At 46.3% G+C, this 18,452-nt stretch overlaps 1 protein-coding gene across 2 annotated transcripts in view; it reads right to left on the reverse strand.

Moving 5' to 3' along the window:
- The window catches only part of LOC111154619 (ubiquitination factor E4B), a 122,973-nt gene that overhangs the window by 12,058 nt on the left and 92,463 nt on the right, over positions 1-18,452 (reverse strand). For both annotated transcript variants that reach the window (XM_022514339.1, XM_022514338.1), the window contains 6 exons: positions 15,227-15,326; positions 13,869-13,996; positions 12,920-13,018; positions 11,773-12,008; positions 3,737-3,863; positions 1,875-2,019 (listed from right to left, as the gene is read on the reverse strand). In XM_022514339.1, the coding sequence (XP_022370047.1) occupies positions 1,875-2,019; positions 3,737-3,863; positions 11,773-12,008; positions 12,920-13,018; positions 13,869-13,996; positions 15,227-15,326 (835 nt within the window). The remainder of the gene's footprint in view (positions 1-1,874; positions 2,020-3,736; positions 3,864-11,772; positions 12,009-12,919; positions 13,019-13,868; positions 13,997-15,226; positions 15,327-18,452) is intronic.

The raw sequence follows: 18,452 nt of genomic DNA on the forward strand, positions 1-18,452 counted from the left end.
GGGGAGGGGGCGCCGGAGCGGAATGCTCCAGCGTTCGGAGCACAGGGCAGTGAGGAGCAGGCAAGGCAGGGAGGTGGACGGCAGAAAGGGACTTCAAGGTCTACATGACTTTGGGAACAGCAATCGTGCAGGACTATTTATGACGTCTCTCATCCATGAACATGGAGAAGTCAAGAGGAATTGTTCGGTTGTCTCATGAGCAAATGCTAGCGTGCACGGACTGTGGGTAAGGTATCAAGCCACAGGCCTGTCTCCCACTGTCTCTGGCATGAGCCGGTCTGAGCCGAGCATCACGACTAGCATAAAGAGGGTACAGAGGTACCGAGAAAGGTGAGGCCCTCAGCTGCACCGACTGGGGTAGTCCTACCCTGAGGGACGATCAAGCCAAGACCTTACTCAAAGAATGGGCAGGATTTCAATACAGAAAAATGGAGAGTAGAGAATTGTGGACAGGAGTGTCTCAAGGCACACAGAAAAACAGGGGCTGAACAATCCCGAACTACATGGTAACTTTCAACAATCCTCCTCACTGCTCTTCCGCAAAGCAGGGATTGTCTCTGGTTCACGGACAAGGATACAGAACTCTGAGGGCATGGCAGTGTCCGTTTTCAAACCCGGGTAGCCTGGACTCCAAATCTGGAGCTCTTTCAACCGGCCTCATCTGTTTCCCAGACGGTTCTGCAAGGGCCTGGGGACTGGTCCCGGCAGGATCCAACGGACCGGAATGCGAGGTAAGCTTGGAAGGCTCTCTTAAAGCTACTGTGTGTAGGGAGGCCACGGAGCATTGAGCCTGGGCTGCCTCCTGCCTGTGGGACGTGGGGAGGCACGGGAGGGAGGTTTTGGAGGCATAGTAGCAAAACAATTCAATGGGTGTTTAGACATAAATACGAGGGTAGAGGGTAGGCCGGACTCGGGCAGGTGCCAGAGCAGTACAGAGGACAGAGAGGACAACGACCACGTTGTCTCAAGAATGTGATGAGAGGGGTTCCAGCAGCGTGGAAGCTCGGACTCAGGGAATCCAGCACTCACGGGCCCTGGGCAAAGCCCCCAGGAGGTTTCAGTCTATGGTGTAAGATGTGAGCTACAGCAAGATGTAAACTTCCCATCAAAGCCGCAGGAATACTGGGAATGAAAACCTTTCCGAAACGTGCTTTCTTATGTGCTTACCTTATCTTAAGCGTTAGAAGCTCGATAGCATTTTTGTTTTGAGGATGCTATTGCTAGTCAAGAAAAAAACAGTCCTCCCTACTTTTCCAAGAGAACTCTTTCTGGAAAGCAGTTCTGATCCTGAGCCCGAGAACACCAGGCACAGAACAGACCGTCTACACGGCTGCAGTAAATGTCAGAAAAGCGTGTCAGCGTGCCATCACCGGTGCGGCAGGAGTTTCTCACGCAAACTGGCAAGACGACCCTCTCTTCCATTAATAACTGAACACAAAAACCAAGATCAACTGGAAGGAAAAACCTCCCACGGGAGGCACACCGTTGTCCAAAGGAAACCACACGAGCAGATCAAGCGCCTGGTCGGCACCGCATCCTAGGGATTCACTTCCTACTTTCGGAAATTGACATCAACACATTCAGACAACAAAAGCGCTTCTCCAAGAAAGCCCTTTGACATCAAGGAGGCAAGAAAGTTTTCAGGACGCATTTGACAAGCCTTCTCAGTTCATTTCTTGGCTTTAGACCAGGTGTCTACGTTTATCCCTCCCGCAACCCTCGGAGGGAACCTCTCGGAAGCCCACAGGTGGGAGGGGACAGGTAGCGACAAGTCAGATCTAGGTCACCAGGGCCCCACGAGTGCAGCCCAGGAGCAGAGCTCTGCCCGGGGCCCGAGGCAGCTCCCCGGCCACAGCTGCCCCCCGCGTCCTCACCCGGGGCAGCTGGTCCCACTGGTCTTTGTTCTTCATCTCTTCCTGCACTTCGTGGATTCGCTTCAGAGACTCCAGACTTTCATCGAGCAGAAACGTCGTGTCATTTATCAGCATGTTTATGTAGCGGACGAACTGCTTCCCCGAACTGAAAAGGCAATTACGGTAGACACGGTCATACAGCGCCCTGAGGCCAAAGGTGGCGGCAGACCCCAAAGAAAACGGGCCCCGCCCAATGTACCCACCACGTGGCCCCGGAAGCTTGCCCACTGCCCTGGCACCACTCCAATATGGCGGAGGTCAAGGTCTGTGAAGTCTCTCCTTGGATGTTACCCCTTTTAGCTAACTGTGAGACGCTCACTGCAGCGGTGCACTGGGGGGGACCCTGCCTGGTCAAGAGAGCCAGTTGCTAGTACTTCACGATTCTGTGAGCAGATTCCCATGAGAGCTTCAATCTGGCACCAATGTGAGTATGTACAGCCTGAAAAGCCAGCAAATGCTGAATTTCTCCCCCCCTTCTTCAGAGAGCAGGTTTGCCAGCACGTCCCTGGCTCATTGTCTCAATGACTTTAAGTAGAAAAGACACTCCTCCAGACTAGAAAATAGGTTTAAACTCACCAAGAAAGCACAATTACCCACATATAAGAGACAAGAGAATTACCAATACAGTGATTCCTTATTATAAAGTCGCAGTGAAGGAAAGCTAGAAGCTGCGATACTGATACAGGAGATTATTAACTCACTTTCTAGAACCTGAAGCTTCCAGCCTATAAAACTGTCCTGCATCTCTCGTCACAGTGGAGGGCTCACTGGCGCACTCAGATGCTGGTGCACCATGAGGCTTTGTAACCGTAAGATTAGTAGAGCAAAGATCTCCATACACTTTAGGATCTACTGCTGTGTAATCAGGGGCGGGAAGCCCATGCCTGGGGAGGAGAAGTTCCTGCGAACAAGGGTGGGAAGCTTGGATCTCAAGAACAAGCAAAGTTCAGGGCGAGCACTCCCACTCAGCACCAAGCAGACCAAGACATGGGCCTGTGTGGTCTAAGCTGGTGCCAGGGTTTGTGGGAACGTAATTCTGACCATAACAGAAATTCTCAGAAAGAGAATTAACTTGAAGAGCTTACTTTACAGAAACCTATCTAACAAATGGTTCTCCACTGGTAACACGAAATCATACTGACTAGTAACTCAGCTAACAAGTGACAGCGAGACTTGCTCAGTCATCTAGCAGGAATGGCAAAAGATCCAACCAGACAGGATAAAATTTCTCCTGAAGAACAATTCAAGAGTTCAACGTTTTCATCTCCCTTCTTTTTAAAAGCATCTTTCTTTTTACGGTAACTTAGATGAAATGACTAATGTCCAGATTTAAGGAGCCACTAAAATTTCAGGTAGGTAATAAAAAATCCTTAATCAAGATTTAGGGCCTTATTACAAAGAATGACATTTGAAATAACCCCAACCTTCCTTCCAAATCTAAAGTCTTCCTAACATTTTGCATCTAAAGCTTGACATCATATTCCAGAACACTCTACAATCTCATTCCAGTCCTCTGACAACTTCACTTAACACTGTAATCGCAGAAACACCAAAAAACACTTCATGGATCATCTCAGAATATTTATAGATTCTTTATGTATACAAACCATCCCCAAAGTGTCTTGACAGCTCTAAAGCTTGGCGATATCTTGCAAGCACAGACATTTAGTTAACCCGCTCACATGTAGCAGAATGATCTAGAAAACTTAAAGGAGGCTGAGACCAAGCCAACGGTCCAGAAGAACCAGCTCAGAAAGATTTAAGCGTCACCCTACCCGTGATTCGCAAGCGACAAGCGGTGACATCGGGCGCCCAATACTCACTTGAACTCCTCCATGAAGGTGCCATGGTGAGCTATGTTTTGCCAAAGGCTTTTAAAAATGGTGCTGATGTGATAGCGGATGGTGAACTTGTCGTAGAACTCACTGGTGGCTCCGGTGTGCTCAACGTCTAGAGAAGAGAGAGAGAGGGACTGAAGCATGGGGACCATCTACCTTTCTAAAAGCAGTCACTGCGCCCAGGATATTACCGAGTGCATGCAAATCTGTAAATACAGGACGTGACAAGACTGTGCCCCTATCTCTCACACGTAAGGCAGGACAGAAATGAGGAGGCGGTTCTGGAGAAACAGGCTTCACAGTGAAGGTCTGGCAAAGACACACCACCAGATGAACTGGGCTCGCAAAGCGGCTTAGCACCCCTGGCACAGCGCCCACTCATCAATGACCAGGAAAAAAAAAAACGGGTGGAATTTTCTTAAGGGTCACATACCTATTAAATGTGACTACCAGCCTACCTCATTTTACTGCGTTGTTTTTTCTTTTCTTTCTTTTTTTTTTTTTTAACGAATTGAAGGTTTGTGGTAACTTTGCTTCAAGCAAGTCTATCGGCCCCATTTTTCCAACAGCGCTTGCTCACTTCGTGTCTCTGGGTCACATCTTGGTAATCCCCGCAATATCTCAAACTTGCTCATTATCATTGTATTTGTTACGGTGATCTGCGATCAGTGATGATGACTCGCTAAAAGCTCAGATGATGCAGCAATAAAATACTTATTTAAAAGATTTTGAGAGTGAGCAAGTGAGCGAGCATGAGCGAGGGGAGGGGCAGAGGGAGAGGGAGAAGCAGCCGGGGAGCCTGACGCGGGGCTCGATCCCGGGACCCTGGGACCATGACCTGAGCCGAAGGCAGATGCTTAACTGATCCAGCCACCCAGGTGCCCCAATAAAATACTTTCAAAATAAGATATATACATCATTATTTTGGACAGAACGATAATGTACACTTAACAGACCACAGAGCAGTGTAACCGTAACTTTCATATGCATCGGGAAAGAGAAGAATCCATCTGACTTCCTTCATTCTTGTATTTGCTTTATGACAGAGGTCTGGGTCTGCATCTGCAACATCTCTGAAATATGCCTGTATTATTTTAAATACTTTTGTATAATTAACATTTTCGAACATGTACCAAAATAGAGACAAGCTCAGTAAAATCCCATGTGCTCGTCACTAATTTACCCATCACCGACATTCCCGTCCTGCTAATTAAAATGGAACAAAGGTTAGACTTAGGTATCCGAAAGACAAAGGGCTGAAGTGTGAGAAGTTCCTGAGTTTACGACAAGTTTTAAAAAGAGGGAGGGGCGCCTGGGTGGCTCAGTGGGTTAAAGCCTCTGCCTTTAGCCCAGGTCATGGTCTCGGGGTCCTGGGGTCGAGCCCCGCATCGTGCTTCCCTTCCTCTCTCTGCCTGCCTCTCTGCCTACTTGTGATCTCTCTTTGTCAAAAAAATAAAATCTTTAAAAAAATAAAAAAAAATTAAAAATAAAAAGAGGGAAAGTTGTCAAATTAAGACAATAAGGCTCAAGAAAAAGATAAAAATGTAAATTAAAATAAGATACCATTTTTACTTCGCAGGTTTTACAAAAATGACCAAACTGCGTGTGAGAATCTGGGTGAGAGGTACCTTCTGACTGCTCATGAGAATGAACAGGGACACAAACTCTTGAAGGCAATGTGACAATTTGGATCACAAACCACCAACGAGCCCATCTCTCTGACCCACCAATTCTATTCCAGAAAACACACGCAGGCAGGTTCGAAGACTGATCTCCCAGGATACTCTCTACACTACTATTTGTATTAGAGAAAAAACATAAATGCAAGTGCCCAATGGAGAACATGAAAAAATATTTGTCATACAGGAAGTGAAAAACACAGGTTACTGAATGGGGCCAATCATATTTAAAACCACACACACACACACACACACACACACCATATACATACATACATACACATACATACTGGCTGGCAAAAATACAGACCAAAATGTTAACAGAGACTCTGAGTGCAGAGACTATCAATAACTTCTTTTTTCTTCTTGGTATTTCCTACATTTTGCAGTGAACATATTGTTTTGGTGACAAGAAAGGTTATTTAAAAATGAGAGGCATAAGATAATTAACACCTATCGCACAAAGACCTAAAAGCACACGTGCGTATTCATCAAGTCAAGCTTTCTTTACAACGAACTAAGCATCACTTTGTTAACTGCAGGAAAAAGTGTGAACCGGGGCGTCTGGGAGGCCCAGTCAGTTAAGCGTCTGACTCTTGGTTTCGGCTCAGGTCGTGGTCTCACGGGTGGTGAGACTGAGTCCTGCATCAGGCTCTGCGCTCAGTGGATAGTCAGCTTGAAGATTCTCTCCCTGCTCGGGTGTGCCCTTTCACTCTCTCAAATAAATAAATCTTTAATGAAAAATAGTGTGAACTGAAGTGTGGAGAGCCGATGCAAACGGAGTCTACTTGGGAAAGACACTGGGGGGCTGATACAGAGCCTCTCATATCCTCAATATCGCCCATAATACCTCTACCACTTCCTGGGCACAGCAGAAGCCAAGTACTGCCAACATTTAAAAAACTTCACTCCTCATGCTCCCTCGAAACTGTGGCAGCCCGAGTTCGACTTCCCAAGTCCGAGTTCTAGAAGGCCTGAAATGAACTAGATCCTGGGGGGCCTGATGCCCTGCTACTCGCTGTGCTCCCTCCTGTAGGTCTTCTTGTTCGATTTCACTAAGCTGCCCAGGCCTCAAGGCCTTTACACTTGCTGTCCCGGTTGCCTGCCCATGCTGTGGCTCAGATCTTCATATGATTCACTCTTCCGTCTCATGTTACTCCAAAGTCACCGTCTCAGAGACCTTCCCTGACTGCGCTCCTTAAAGCAGCATCGTGCCCCTCCCACACCCACCGTCTGAAAGTTATCTTATTTATTGATTCCATGTCTATTTCTCAACGAGAACACTGGGCTCACGAGCCATCTGCACCACCTTAGCATCAAAACCAGGGCTGACACACAGTAGGAGCGTTGTAAATAATTGCAGTCAGAGACTCAATCTACTTGGGTTAATGCTGGCTTTGTTGATTCAGAGCTCAGTGTTCTTCTAAGTTCTGAGTAGCCAGGTTGGGAAAGCTGTTCTTTAGGGAACTGACTGCTGGTATAAATAAAGTACTCTGATTTTGGAACTTAATTTTATTTTTGAAACAAAAATTTGATCTTAAGTATTTCCAAAGCTAGGATATTCTCTAGGGGTAGAAAAGAGGAGCCTGGTCCTTATGCCCATCTCTAGTTCACGTCTGAGACTCTGGACCTCAATCAGCAGGACTTTTTTTTTTTTTTTTTAAGATTTTATTTATTTATTTGACAGAGATCACAAGCAGGCAGAGAGGCAGGCAGAGAGGGGGAAGTAGGCTCCCTTCTGAGCGGAGAGCCTGATATGGGGCTCGATCCCAGGACCATGAGATCATGACCTGAGCCAAAGGCAGAGGCTTAACCCACTGAGCCACCCAGGAGCCCCTCAGCAGGACTTATTATGGGGTTGATGCACGAGTGGCGGGCTGTTTGTGGTGTCCCACTGGAGGGCTCTCTGGGGACTGGTCCCCTGCTACCACAGCAGTAACAATGCATCAGTCAAGAGCACGTACGCTAAGGCCCACCTGCTGAAGTTGCTGCCATGCACTAGCTGTTGACCTTCAGCAAGCTTCTGGACCTTTCTAAGCTTCAGGCTCCTCATTTGGAAAACGGGATTTATTCATAGCACCCATCTTGATGATGGCTGTGCCGATTAAGTGAAAGGATTAGTGAGGATTCAATGAGTGGTGGCTATTATTAGTATGGTATCATCTCTCTAGGACTGCAGACGTGGTCCAGGGCCAGAGGGTACACCGCTTGGTGGCAAAGGGGAAAAGGAGCTTCTCAGATCTTACTAGTGGGGCTCTGCCAGACCCAGCACGCATTTGCCAAGAGGCCCACCCCCCTGCACCCCCATGCTTTATTCCAAAGCCACAGTGACAGGCCCAGGGCACTTACTGAGTATAAAATACATTTAATTAGGGGCGCCTGGTGGCTCAGTGGGTTAAAGCCTCTGCTTTCAGCTCAGGTCATGATCCCAGGGTCGTGGGATTGAGCCCCACATCGGGTTCTCTGCTCAGCAGGAAGCCTGTTTCTCCCCCAACCCCCGCCAGCCTCTCTGCCTACTTGTGATCTCTGTCTGTCAAATAAATAAATAAAAACTTTTAAAAAACACATTTAACTAAACACTTTTTACTTTTAATACTAACAATACATGTTTACTGCAGAGTAACTAAGTTCAGATTTTTTTTTTTTTTTTTAGATTTTATTTATTTATTCATGAGAGACTGAGAGAGAGAGAGGCAGAGGGAAAAGCAGGCTCCCCAGTCCTCTGATACGGGACTCGATCCCAGGACCCTGGGATTATGACCTGAGCCGGAGACAGACACTCAACTGACTGAGCCACCCAGGTGCCCCAGTTAGATAATTTTTTAAAAAGGAAAAGAAATAAATCCATTCACAGTTCTACCATTCAAAACGAACCGTCTCTCTGTTACTATTGTGGTATACGTTCTATCGTACAGATGTCTACCAACACGAGGTCCTACTGTATATACTGCTTCATTACTTGGCATTTTCTTTACTTCTGATGATTTAACCATTTAATGTAAATAACATTATTCTTCACAGCTCATATAGACCCACTTTATGGATAAACTGTAATTTACTTAATTCATCCACAGCTGGAAGAAATTTAGGCTGTTTTTAGCATTCCCCGCACTGCATTATAAATGATGCTGCAGCATCACTGCAAACATGCGCACGCATTCGTAATTACCCCCACGGAACAGATGACTAGAGATTAAGTTTGCATGCACAAGGGTGAGCTATTTATTTAGTTGCTGTCTCTCGGCCCCCAATCCGCCCTTTTTACTCAGCTTCGCCAGGCTGGGGCTGGGGCTCTGCAGGCTTCCCCTTGCCAGCAGGCCCTCCGTTGGGTTCACCAATAGGGGGCGCTGCAGGAGAACTGGAAAACTACAGGCGAGCAGGGACCTGGTCCCTGGCCAGAGGCTGGCTGCTCCTGTCTGCAACAGTGGTTCTTTCTCCCCGTAGCACCAGCCGCTTCCAGTTTCCAGCTCAGGTCCACCATGGCAGAACCAGTAAGCCTGCGCTCCTCGGAGACACCAGCTGCCCAGCGCCCTTCCTTGGAGACCTAGGTCCCCGTTCTGTCCTGGTCCTCATTTGAGCTAGTTTACTAACTCCAGCCTCTTCCTTGGGTTCCCCCAGCTCTGGAGACAGATGATGGCAGCTTCCTGAACTCGTAACCTGCCTTATGCCAAAGCTCTCATTTGCCTTTCTGTCCTCCAATATCTACTTGACTAGTTCTTTATATGGCTGCTCCCTGAGCAACACAGGCTTGAACTCCACGGGGCCACTTACACATTTTTTTCAATAAATATATACACGGGACCATAAATGTATTTACTCTTCCTTTTTTTTTTTTTTAAAGATTTTATTTTTATTTATTTGAGAGCGAGCAAGTGAGCACGAGTAGGAGCAGAGGGAGAGGGAGAAGCAGATACCCCACTGAGCAGGGAGCCTGATGTGGGGCTCGATCCCAGGACCCTGGAATCATGACCTGAGCTGAAGGCAGAGGCTTAACTGACTTTAGCCATCCAGGTGTCCCTCTTCCTTAAGGTTTTCTTCATAACGATTTCCTTCCTCTAGCTTACTTTCTCTTAAGAATATAGTGTGTAATACACATAACGTACAAGGGATGTGTTAACTGATGGCTGATGTTACCGATAAGGCGCTACACAGCAAATCTAACATTCTGGTCAAGAGCAGGCTGTTAATAAATCTGGGGGAGTCAAAAAGTGAAAGTGGATTTTTGGCTGCACGGTGGGGGGGAGGGGTCTCTAACTCCTACATTGCTCAAGGGTCAACTATTTTCCTTACTGGACCTTGATTGATACATAGGATATATACATTTTTAGGGCTTTTGGTGTGGACTGCCAAACTGCCCTTCAGAAGGGTTTTAGCGGGTGCCTGGGTGGTTCAGTGGTTGGGCATCTGCCTTCGGCTCAGGTGATTCTAGGGTCCTGGGATCGAGGCTCCCTGCTAGGTGGGAGGCCTGCTTCTCCCTCTCCCTCTCCCACTCCTACTGCTTATGTTCCCTTTCTTACTGTCTCTGTCTGTCAAATAATAAATAAAGTTTAAAAAGAAAAAAGGTTTTACCAATTTACATTCTCAGAGAATTTCATAGCGCTGATTCCGCACACCAGCTAATGGGGAGATGAAACAGTATTTGTAGATTAGTGTAGTTCGCTACAACTATGTTATAAGCACTAGGTATTCTCATCTTAAAAAATAAGTTTAAAAAGAAAGAAACAGGACGCCTGGGTAGCTCAGTCGGTTAAGCCGCTGCCTTCGGCTCAGGTCATGATCCCAGGGTCCTGGGATCAAACCCCGCATCGGGCTCCTTGCTTGGCGGGGAGCCTGCTTTCTCTCCGCCTCTGCCTGGCACTCTGCCTGCTTGTGCGCTCTCTCTCTCTCTGACAAATAAATAAAATCTTAAAAAAGAAAGAAAGAAAGAGAGAGAAAGAAAGAAATGGGTAAAAAGAGATAACCTTACTGTTATTTTAAGAAATGCAGAGTTATCTCCAACTAAGCCTGATATGTGCAAGACACTGAATGAGGTCGTGTCCCGTACACATGTGACTCATCATTTGTACCTGAATGGCTCTCTCTACCAGGGAGGGAGGTCCTCCCTACCAGGACTAAGGGGAGCGAAGAAGAGGTTTTTTACCCAGGAGTGTTCCCTCTGCTGTTGCCAAAGCAAGGATGTTAACGAAACTTCAAGCGCTTGTCTACTTGCTTTAGCATTAAGAGGAAATTGGTAGGCTGGGAAGAAAGAAAAACTTTTTTTTTTCCTCATTTTTTAAAGTAATTTCTATACTGAACGTGGGGCCTGAACTCAGAACCTACAGATCAAGGGTCACATGATCTCCCAACGGAGCCAGCCAGCCAGCCAAACTCTTACTAGACGTTACAAAGCAGTGGTGACAAAGGACAAAGGAGGCAGACGGACCATTGGAACCCTCAGTAGTGCAGAGAGAGGGGATGGCACCAGCTCCAAAGGAGCAGGAGCAGGTCTTGGTCAACAGGGAAAGGATGGTTAACACTGAGGGCTGTCATGACACAGTGGAATCCTCAAACTTCTGCGGCTGCAGGAACAGCGAGCAGCCGCACTCACGGACAGCCAGTGTTTCTCCCAAGAGTATGGCAAGTACACTCTACTAAATGCTAAAGACACCGAGTGCCCAGAATGTGCTAGGTTCGACAGAGGACAGACAAGGCGTACTTCCTTTCCTGCAACACGTACCAGCTGGAAGGAAAATGTGCCATTAGTACAATCCTATGCCTTTGCTGGCAGACAGGTCAACGGGTCTCAAAGTCATCACCTTGATGAAAGCAAACTGGTAGTTCAAAAGCCAAACGAAGCATAACAATTCGGAATCCGATTCATCCAGCAGTGGAGGACCTCCCTGCAGAGAGTCTGATGCGTGCTCTGTCTGCTCGCCAATGGGACCCAGCGCCTGGCCATCGGCAGGTGCTCAATAAACCTTCATAGATTTAGTGAATGAGAGAAGACTCCCTGATATCCTGATTCCACTGATCTGAGTGGGGCTCAAAAATAAACATTTTTAACAAGCTCCTTGTTTTACTCGTGCTCTAGAAACTCTGAGTTAATATGACAGATTTTTAAAAGTAGCTACAAGTGCATCTGACTTACAGTGGATCCTGCCCCATCATCAGGGACCAGCTCGTAGAATGGTCCACGGGATACGTCCACTGATCTAAACTAAGCAACAGTGACCTGCTTTGCCAGTGGCAGGGTTAAACAGGTTACACTTGGAAGAGACCATCAGGATATTAGCTACCAGATTTAGAGCAACTCCCACCCACTGGCTTTAGAGGGCCTTGCCTACCCAAATACCCGGAACCTACCTGTATAAAACTTCATCAGTGAAGGGACCAACAATTTGGTGGAGAGAGGATGGTTTTCGATCATTTCAAAAAACTTCTGGGTTCGTGGCTGAACAGCAGGGTTGGTCATAAACATGACTTCTACCAGTTTGGCCACCAGATATGGATTTCGGATGTAGTTCTGGTTACACAACATCACAACAAGGAACGTCACAATGTCCTGAGTACAGGGTTCATAAAGCACCTGAGGAGAGTATCTGGAGAAAGGCAAAAAGAGTAAGAAATGAAGCTCCCAGAAGCTCTAGCCGGGTAGATGCTGGGGTCATCAAGAAGGGAAGGGGCCAATAGGTCTACAAGCCAAGATGCTGAATTCCCTTGAACTTGCTGAGTTTCAAATGACTGTTGACTTTACAACTAGACAGACTTTAAATCTACTGTGTCTATTGGCTAAAGCATGCTACAGTAACTTACATTATTTTAGGAAATAAACCAAAGCCACCATGATTAAATTATGGGGTAAGGTTCATAAAAGAGGTTTTTTTTTTTAAACAAACAAAAAAAAACTTAAAAAATTTTTTTTAAAAAGATTTTATTTTTAAGTACTCCCTACACTCAGTGTGGGGCTCAGACTCACGACCTTGAGATCAAGATCACATGCTCCACTGACTGCGCTAGCCAGGGGCCCCTAAAAATTTTTTCTGGTAGTTGTTTTAATTAAACAAGCAAGCAAACAAACAAACTTCAAATGCCAGTTATAAACTCAAGCCATTTCCTTGTAAGCTTTCTCCAGTGTTATAATTGAGAAAAATTTCAGTACAAAATATAGATGTGGGTATTTCTGGCTTCTGAATGTTCACTTAGATATTTATAAACTGTTTGCTCCTTCTGTTTCTCAGAAACACATACTCAATTATTAGAAATTCAACTCAATTTTCAGAGAGTACATTCTTATCGGCATTGTTAATCCTGCTCCTGTCTTGAAGATATTATTGGAACTGGCTTAGTGCCAGAGCTGGATTTATTTTTCCAGTCTCCAGGCAGCATTCGCTTACAGCAGTTACACAGAATTTCAGGCATAAAATGGAGGGCTGCAATGTAGTTCGTAATACAATGTACAAGCCATGTACAAAAACAAATTAGAACCATGTAGTATGTCAAAGGCACTTACTGTACAATAAAAAATAAAAATTCAGCAACATCTTCTACATAAAACTCAGGCAATGCTGCAAATACCTTGGGGACATCTGAGTTTAAAGGCAGTGTTATACTGTCAAAGAGAATAAAAGCACAAGTTACAGAACAAAACCATGGCACCTGGAAACCACCCTCTAACCCCCCGCAGAAAACCCCAACTAACCAACCGACCAACCAAAAAAACACAAAATCCTGGCACCTGAAACCCAAAGGACTATGACACGGCCATTACAAGTTAAATATTTTATTGGGGGGAAACGCCTCCTAGAACACAAATACGGAGAAGGTACATGAGCCAGGAGACCAGAGCCTGAAACGAACAGGGAAGAATGAAGACAGTGGATGGATTAGGGTGTGCAGGAGATGTTTCTCCTCTTACTGCTTTTCCGTTAAGGTTAATATAGCAAAATAGGAAGGAAACAGAAGGGTCATATTTGGTCCTTTTATGCAATTCAATCTGTTTTGAGACAACAGAGCTGCACAATATTTTCGGCTCCTGCAGAGGGCGCTGGGCCAAACTTACCAACATCAGTCGATCCAGAGACTTCAAAGAAACAATAAACTAGTAAAACTGGCTGGGTATCTTCCTGCGCCCAGTCCCTGAAAGGACCTAATACTCTGTTATCTCCAGGTTTTAGTTTCCAACTTATAGATTTCCTTTTCTATCAATCTAGCCGATTTGTAAAAAAAGGACCAGGTCAGAATTAAACTAGGAGGTGCTGACATTCCTTTCTTAACTGTAACCACTGGGAAAACACTTATTAATATTATGGATTTTGTAGTCTATACAGGTACAACCTAGAAACTGAAGAACAGATTCTTGATAAAGTAAGGGTTTGGGTTTCATCTATCGACTGAGGGACAGTGAAGACAACACAGCCGAGACAGGGAGGGCAGAGGGGAGGAGGGGGGGGCACACTCACTCGGGATAGGCGGGGTCCAGGATGCGGAGCAGCAGCTGGATGAGAAGGCCATAAAAATTCAAACATCTTCTCAGAAAGCTCTCATCAAGTAAACCAGCGTCAGCACAGGCCTTGCACCGTACCAGTTTCTGCAGAAGGAGGTACGCCCCCACCCACAGATTAGTCGGTGGCCAAGTGCTGGCAGTGTCGACTGGCCAGGGAACGGGCCAGGAGATTTGAGGATCTAGGGTTTTCGCGAACTTCGTCTCTAATTAACTACAATATGCTGGTCACGTCCCCAAAGCTTTCCTTGTTCTGAGAGATACAGAAGTACGCCATGCAAACCACTGGGCGGAAGGCTAAGCACATAGTTCAGGTTCAAAGAGGAGTTCTTCCTGTCAGATTGAAATAGCTTGACTGGGGGACAGGGTTGATGGGCGTCAGACAGAGATGGTTAGTGGACAGAAGCCAGACAGATCTGCATCTGAATTCCAGGTCACCACTTCTGCCCCTGGACAAAATGCTTGTCCACTGATGGTCCCGCACCCGCCTCAGAGGACAGCTGTGAGAAGGAAACCCAGGCATGCATGCGCATCAGCGTGTCCATTTCAACAGTTTCCAGGCTCCTTCTGATAGGTCTGTGGGGTGCTCACGGGGGTCTACAGACACCAGAAAAGGGCTCCTGGTGTACTGTGCACCTCAGCAGGTCTTGTGTATTAGTAAATAAAGCAAATCTACCTTAACTTGCACCAGAAATCAAAGTTTAAATGTCCACATATCCTCCTACTAACCAACAGAAACCAGAATCCGCTAATACTCAGTTTTAGAATTTGAACAAAAACACAAGATAAATGCGTAAGTAAGCGGTCTACACTCCCTTGTACAGCCTTTGCTCAGCATCCGTCTCACCGGCAGAAATCTTCCTGTCCACAGTTAGGTTCTGTGCAGTGGATCATTTTTAATGACAAATGAAGGAGGGACAAGGCGGGGGGGGGGGTCCTTCCCACGGCCACAAATCCACTCGGTTACACACTGTGAAAATGCATGGCTGGGACACTGGGTCACAGAGCTGGGGGGCAGTGGAGGGGGAGAACCTCGCAGAAGGGTTAAGTGAGGCAGGTGGAGGCCAACCGAGGACGATAAAACCAGGAAGAATTCACACTGCCACTGGCAAAGCACCTGCAGATTCTGTCCTGATTTAAATCCTGCAGGGAGACCGGGGTGAGATCATCAACTGGTTTGAAAGTCCTGTGTTTTATCTTCAGGGGAAAGAACGACAGAGGCAGAGGGACACTAGTGGCTCAGCCCAGGCACACATTCTGGTAGAAAAACGGCTGCTGCGCAGCTGGGCTGTGACGATTCCGATCAGCCGTACAAACCTTAAGCTGAGTTTTGCAGCGCTTCAGCATCTCGCGGTGTCTAGTTGCCAGCGGGGAATCTTTCCATTGGCTTTCATTGTTTTTCAGGTCTTCCACGGTTCTGAAACCAAGGACTAAAGGTCAAACACAAGAAGACACGCGGATCCTTATCTACTTGTTCTGACCATGTCGAGGACCGTCAGACATCTCCTCCCACCCTTCAGCACCTTGAAAGTCAGAGTATTTCCTGTCATTCGTTGGCAGAACCTTTCTTAGGGTTCCTGATCTAATGAATGTCTTAAAATTGATGGTACTTTACATTTAATGACATTTAGTCTTTTCTTTTGGAAAGAAATACATTATTTACATCGTTCCCTTATTTTCCTAGGAAGGAGAAAAAGAAGTCCCACCTGAAGGTTCACGGTTACTAGGCCTGGTCAGTTACCCCAAACCAAAGGCTGGTTCAACACTGCCAGTGCCCTTCCCTCTTCTGCGAGCCTTCCCTCCGCGTGGAATGCTCTCCTCTGAAATGATCTTTACGGCATGCTCCTTCACTTCCCTCCTATGCCCACCCAAATATCAGCTGCCAGTCGGGCCATATGCGGCATATTTTAGAGATTGGCTCACCTAATGCTCTATCAACCCCTCTCTGTTAAGACAATTATAGAAAACTGGAGGTTGGCAAATTTTTGGGAACTACACTTTCCCTGACTCCCTTGCTGCTGGTGAATCTGCCCACGACCTAAGCTTCCATCGAGAGGTGACCCCTCGGTGGAGGCAGAAGAGCATGCTGGGGGTGGCAGCCACACAGTGTTTCTGGAAGCACAGTGGTGGAGGAGTTCTGCCTGAGGCAGTGACAGAGGCTCTACAGTCAGGATGAACCGTGCAGCAGCTTCCTGCCAGGTCAGGTTCAAAGGCGAACTCTGGGTACATACCTGAGCCCTCCCCAGCACTGCGACGGTCTGACAGACTGACTGCAGCCACGGACACTGCTACATGGCACCTGTCTCTGCAGCCTAGGGTGAGGGAGGTGGGGCTTGAAGACGCTCAGAAGCCCCGTGGACGGCTGACTGGTCTCAGCCCGCCTCTAGGGAGCCGCACGGGACAGGCTTGTGACAAAGTGCAAGGAAGCCTTGTTTAGCTTCCAAGTGAGTGGTAACGACAACCAGTGTGGAGACAAATCTGTTTTTTCCAAACAAGCCGCTACAGATTTCAAAGCACTTGGACATACTACTTCCCTTTCTTACCCTTGGCTCCTTACCATGGAAGGTAACAGATCTACAGGTTTAATGGGCTGGGACGCGAGCATCTCTGGGACATCGTTGTTCTACCTACCACATTTGTGGGGAGAGAATGCGGGAGTGTGTGGGGAACAGATCCTGGAGATGCTTGATCCGCAACAGTGAACTATCCGAACACCCTTCTGTGTAGGACTAAATTCACCGACACCACTACATCCACCAGAGACCCTGGATTCAAGATAGTCGTTGAGTAGCTGGGAGGGGTTTGAAATGTGCACCCAGCTAGTGGACTCAAACTTGGCAATGACGGGGACCTATGCTGAGTGAAGCTGGGCTATCTGGTATCCCTTGACAGAATTCAGAGGAAGGAATCTAAAGTTTAAGAAGCTGAGAATATTCAGATAGATACACCACGGGTGACTGGCTCAGACAACCCCTCCTCCCAAACCTGCCTCTCGCCCCCCGTATCCTAGAGGACATCTCTACTATCACAGTGTTGGAAAGCACACAGGTGAGGGGAACATCTTTGAGCACAAGAGTGACCATCCACAGTCGCCTGGGAGTGAACGCAGTCGATGGTACCATTGAAACGGATCAACCAAAGTCAGTAAAGAGATGGGATCCCAGGGCTCCAAGAAGAAGAAACAGACAAATTCAGGATCACAGCTTGACACCGCATAAGCCTTTCCCAATAACTGATATTATAAGCTGATAAAATCAGCAGATAGGAAGAAAATTTGAATAAAAGATGAACAAGCCTGACCTAACCGACAAATGGAGTGTGCAAGAAGTGACACAGAAAGCACATTCTTTTCAGGTCCCCACGGAACATTTACTCATGTTCCTGTTGGGCTATAAAGCAAATTTCAATGAAGTTCGAAGGACACAAATCAGACCATGTCCTCTGACCACCGTGAAATTGAACTAGGAATCAATAACAAATGATAAACAGACAAATCCCCCAAGAATCTGGAATTTCAACAATGTATTTTTTTTTTTTAAGATTTTATTTATTTATTTGACAGAGAGAGATCACAAGTAGACAGAGAGGCAGGCAGAGAGAGAGAGAGGGAAGCAGGCTCCCTGCCGAGCAGAGAGCCCGATGCGGGACTCGATCCCAGGACCCTGAGATCATGACCTGAGCTGAAGGCAGCGGCTTAACCCACTGAGCCACCCAGGCGCCCCAACAATGTATTTTTTAATAACCCACGGGTCAAATAAGAAATAATAAAAATTAGAAAATATTTTGAACTGATCAGTAAAATGTGACATACCAAAACTGAGAGCTGCAGCTAGAAATGGGCTTTGAGGGAAAGGAACAGCCTTAAATACACTTATATAAGGGCTGAAAATGGATGATATATGTACCAATCTTAAGAGGCAACAGAAATATCAACAAACAGCAAATTTAAACTAAAAGTATATAGAAGGAAATAATGAAGACCCTGCAGACATTAAAACGATAAAAAGATGTTATGAACAACTTCAAGCCTAGAAATTTTGAAGCTTTAGATGTCACAGAAATACTGACACAAGATGAAATAAAAGTGTAAATAGTCATATATCTAATAACAGAATAAAACACATAATCAAAAACTTTCCCATAAAGAAAACTCTAAGCCCAGATAGCTTTATCAATGAATGTTTCCAAACATTTAAGAAAGAACTAACTGTTATAATATAAACTCTTTTTTTGAGAAGATTTTATCTGTTTGAGAGAGAAAGAGAGACAGACAAGCAGGGGGAGGGGAAGGGAGCCCAACGCAGGGCTCCATCCCAGGAACCTGGGATCATGACCTGAGCAGAAGGCAGATGCTTAACAACTGAGCCACTCAGGTGCCCCTAATAAACTCTTCCAAAGAACATAAAAAGAGAGAATACTCCCCAACTCATCATTGGCAAGCATGATACTAAAACCTGAGGAAGACGTACCAAGAAATGAAAATGGTAGGCCCATCTTTCTTTTGAACATAGACTCAAAAATCCTAAACAGAGTATTAACAAAC

The sequence above is a fragment of the Enhydra lutris genome, unplaced genomic scaffold (genome assembly GCF_002288905.1).
Source record: "Enhydra lutris kenyoni isolate GAN:26980312 unplaced genomic scaffold, ASM228890v2 scaffoldscaffold38, whole genome shotgun sequence".
Lineage (NCBI taxonomy): Eukaryota > Metazoa > Chordata > Mammalia > Carnivora > Mustelidae > Enhydra > Enhydra lutris.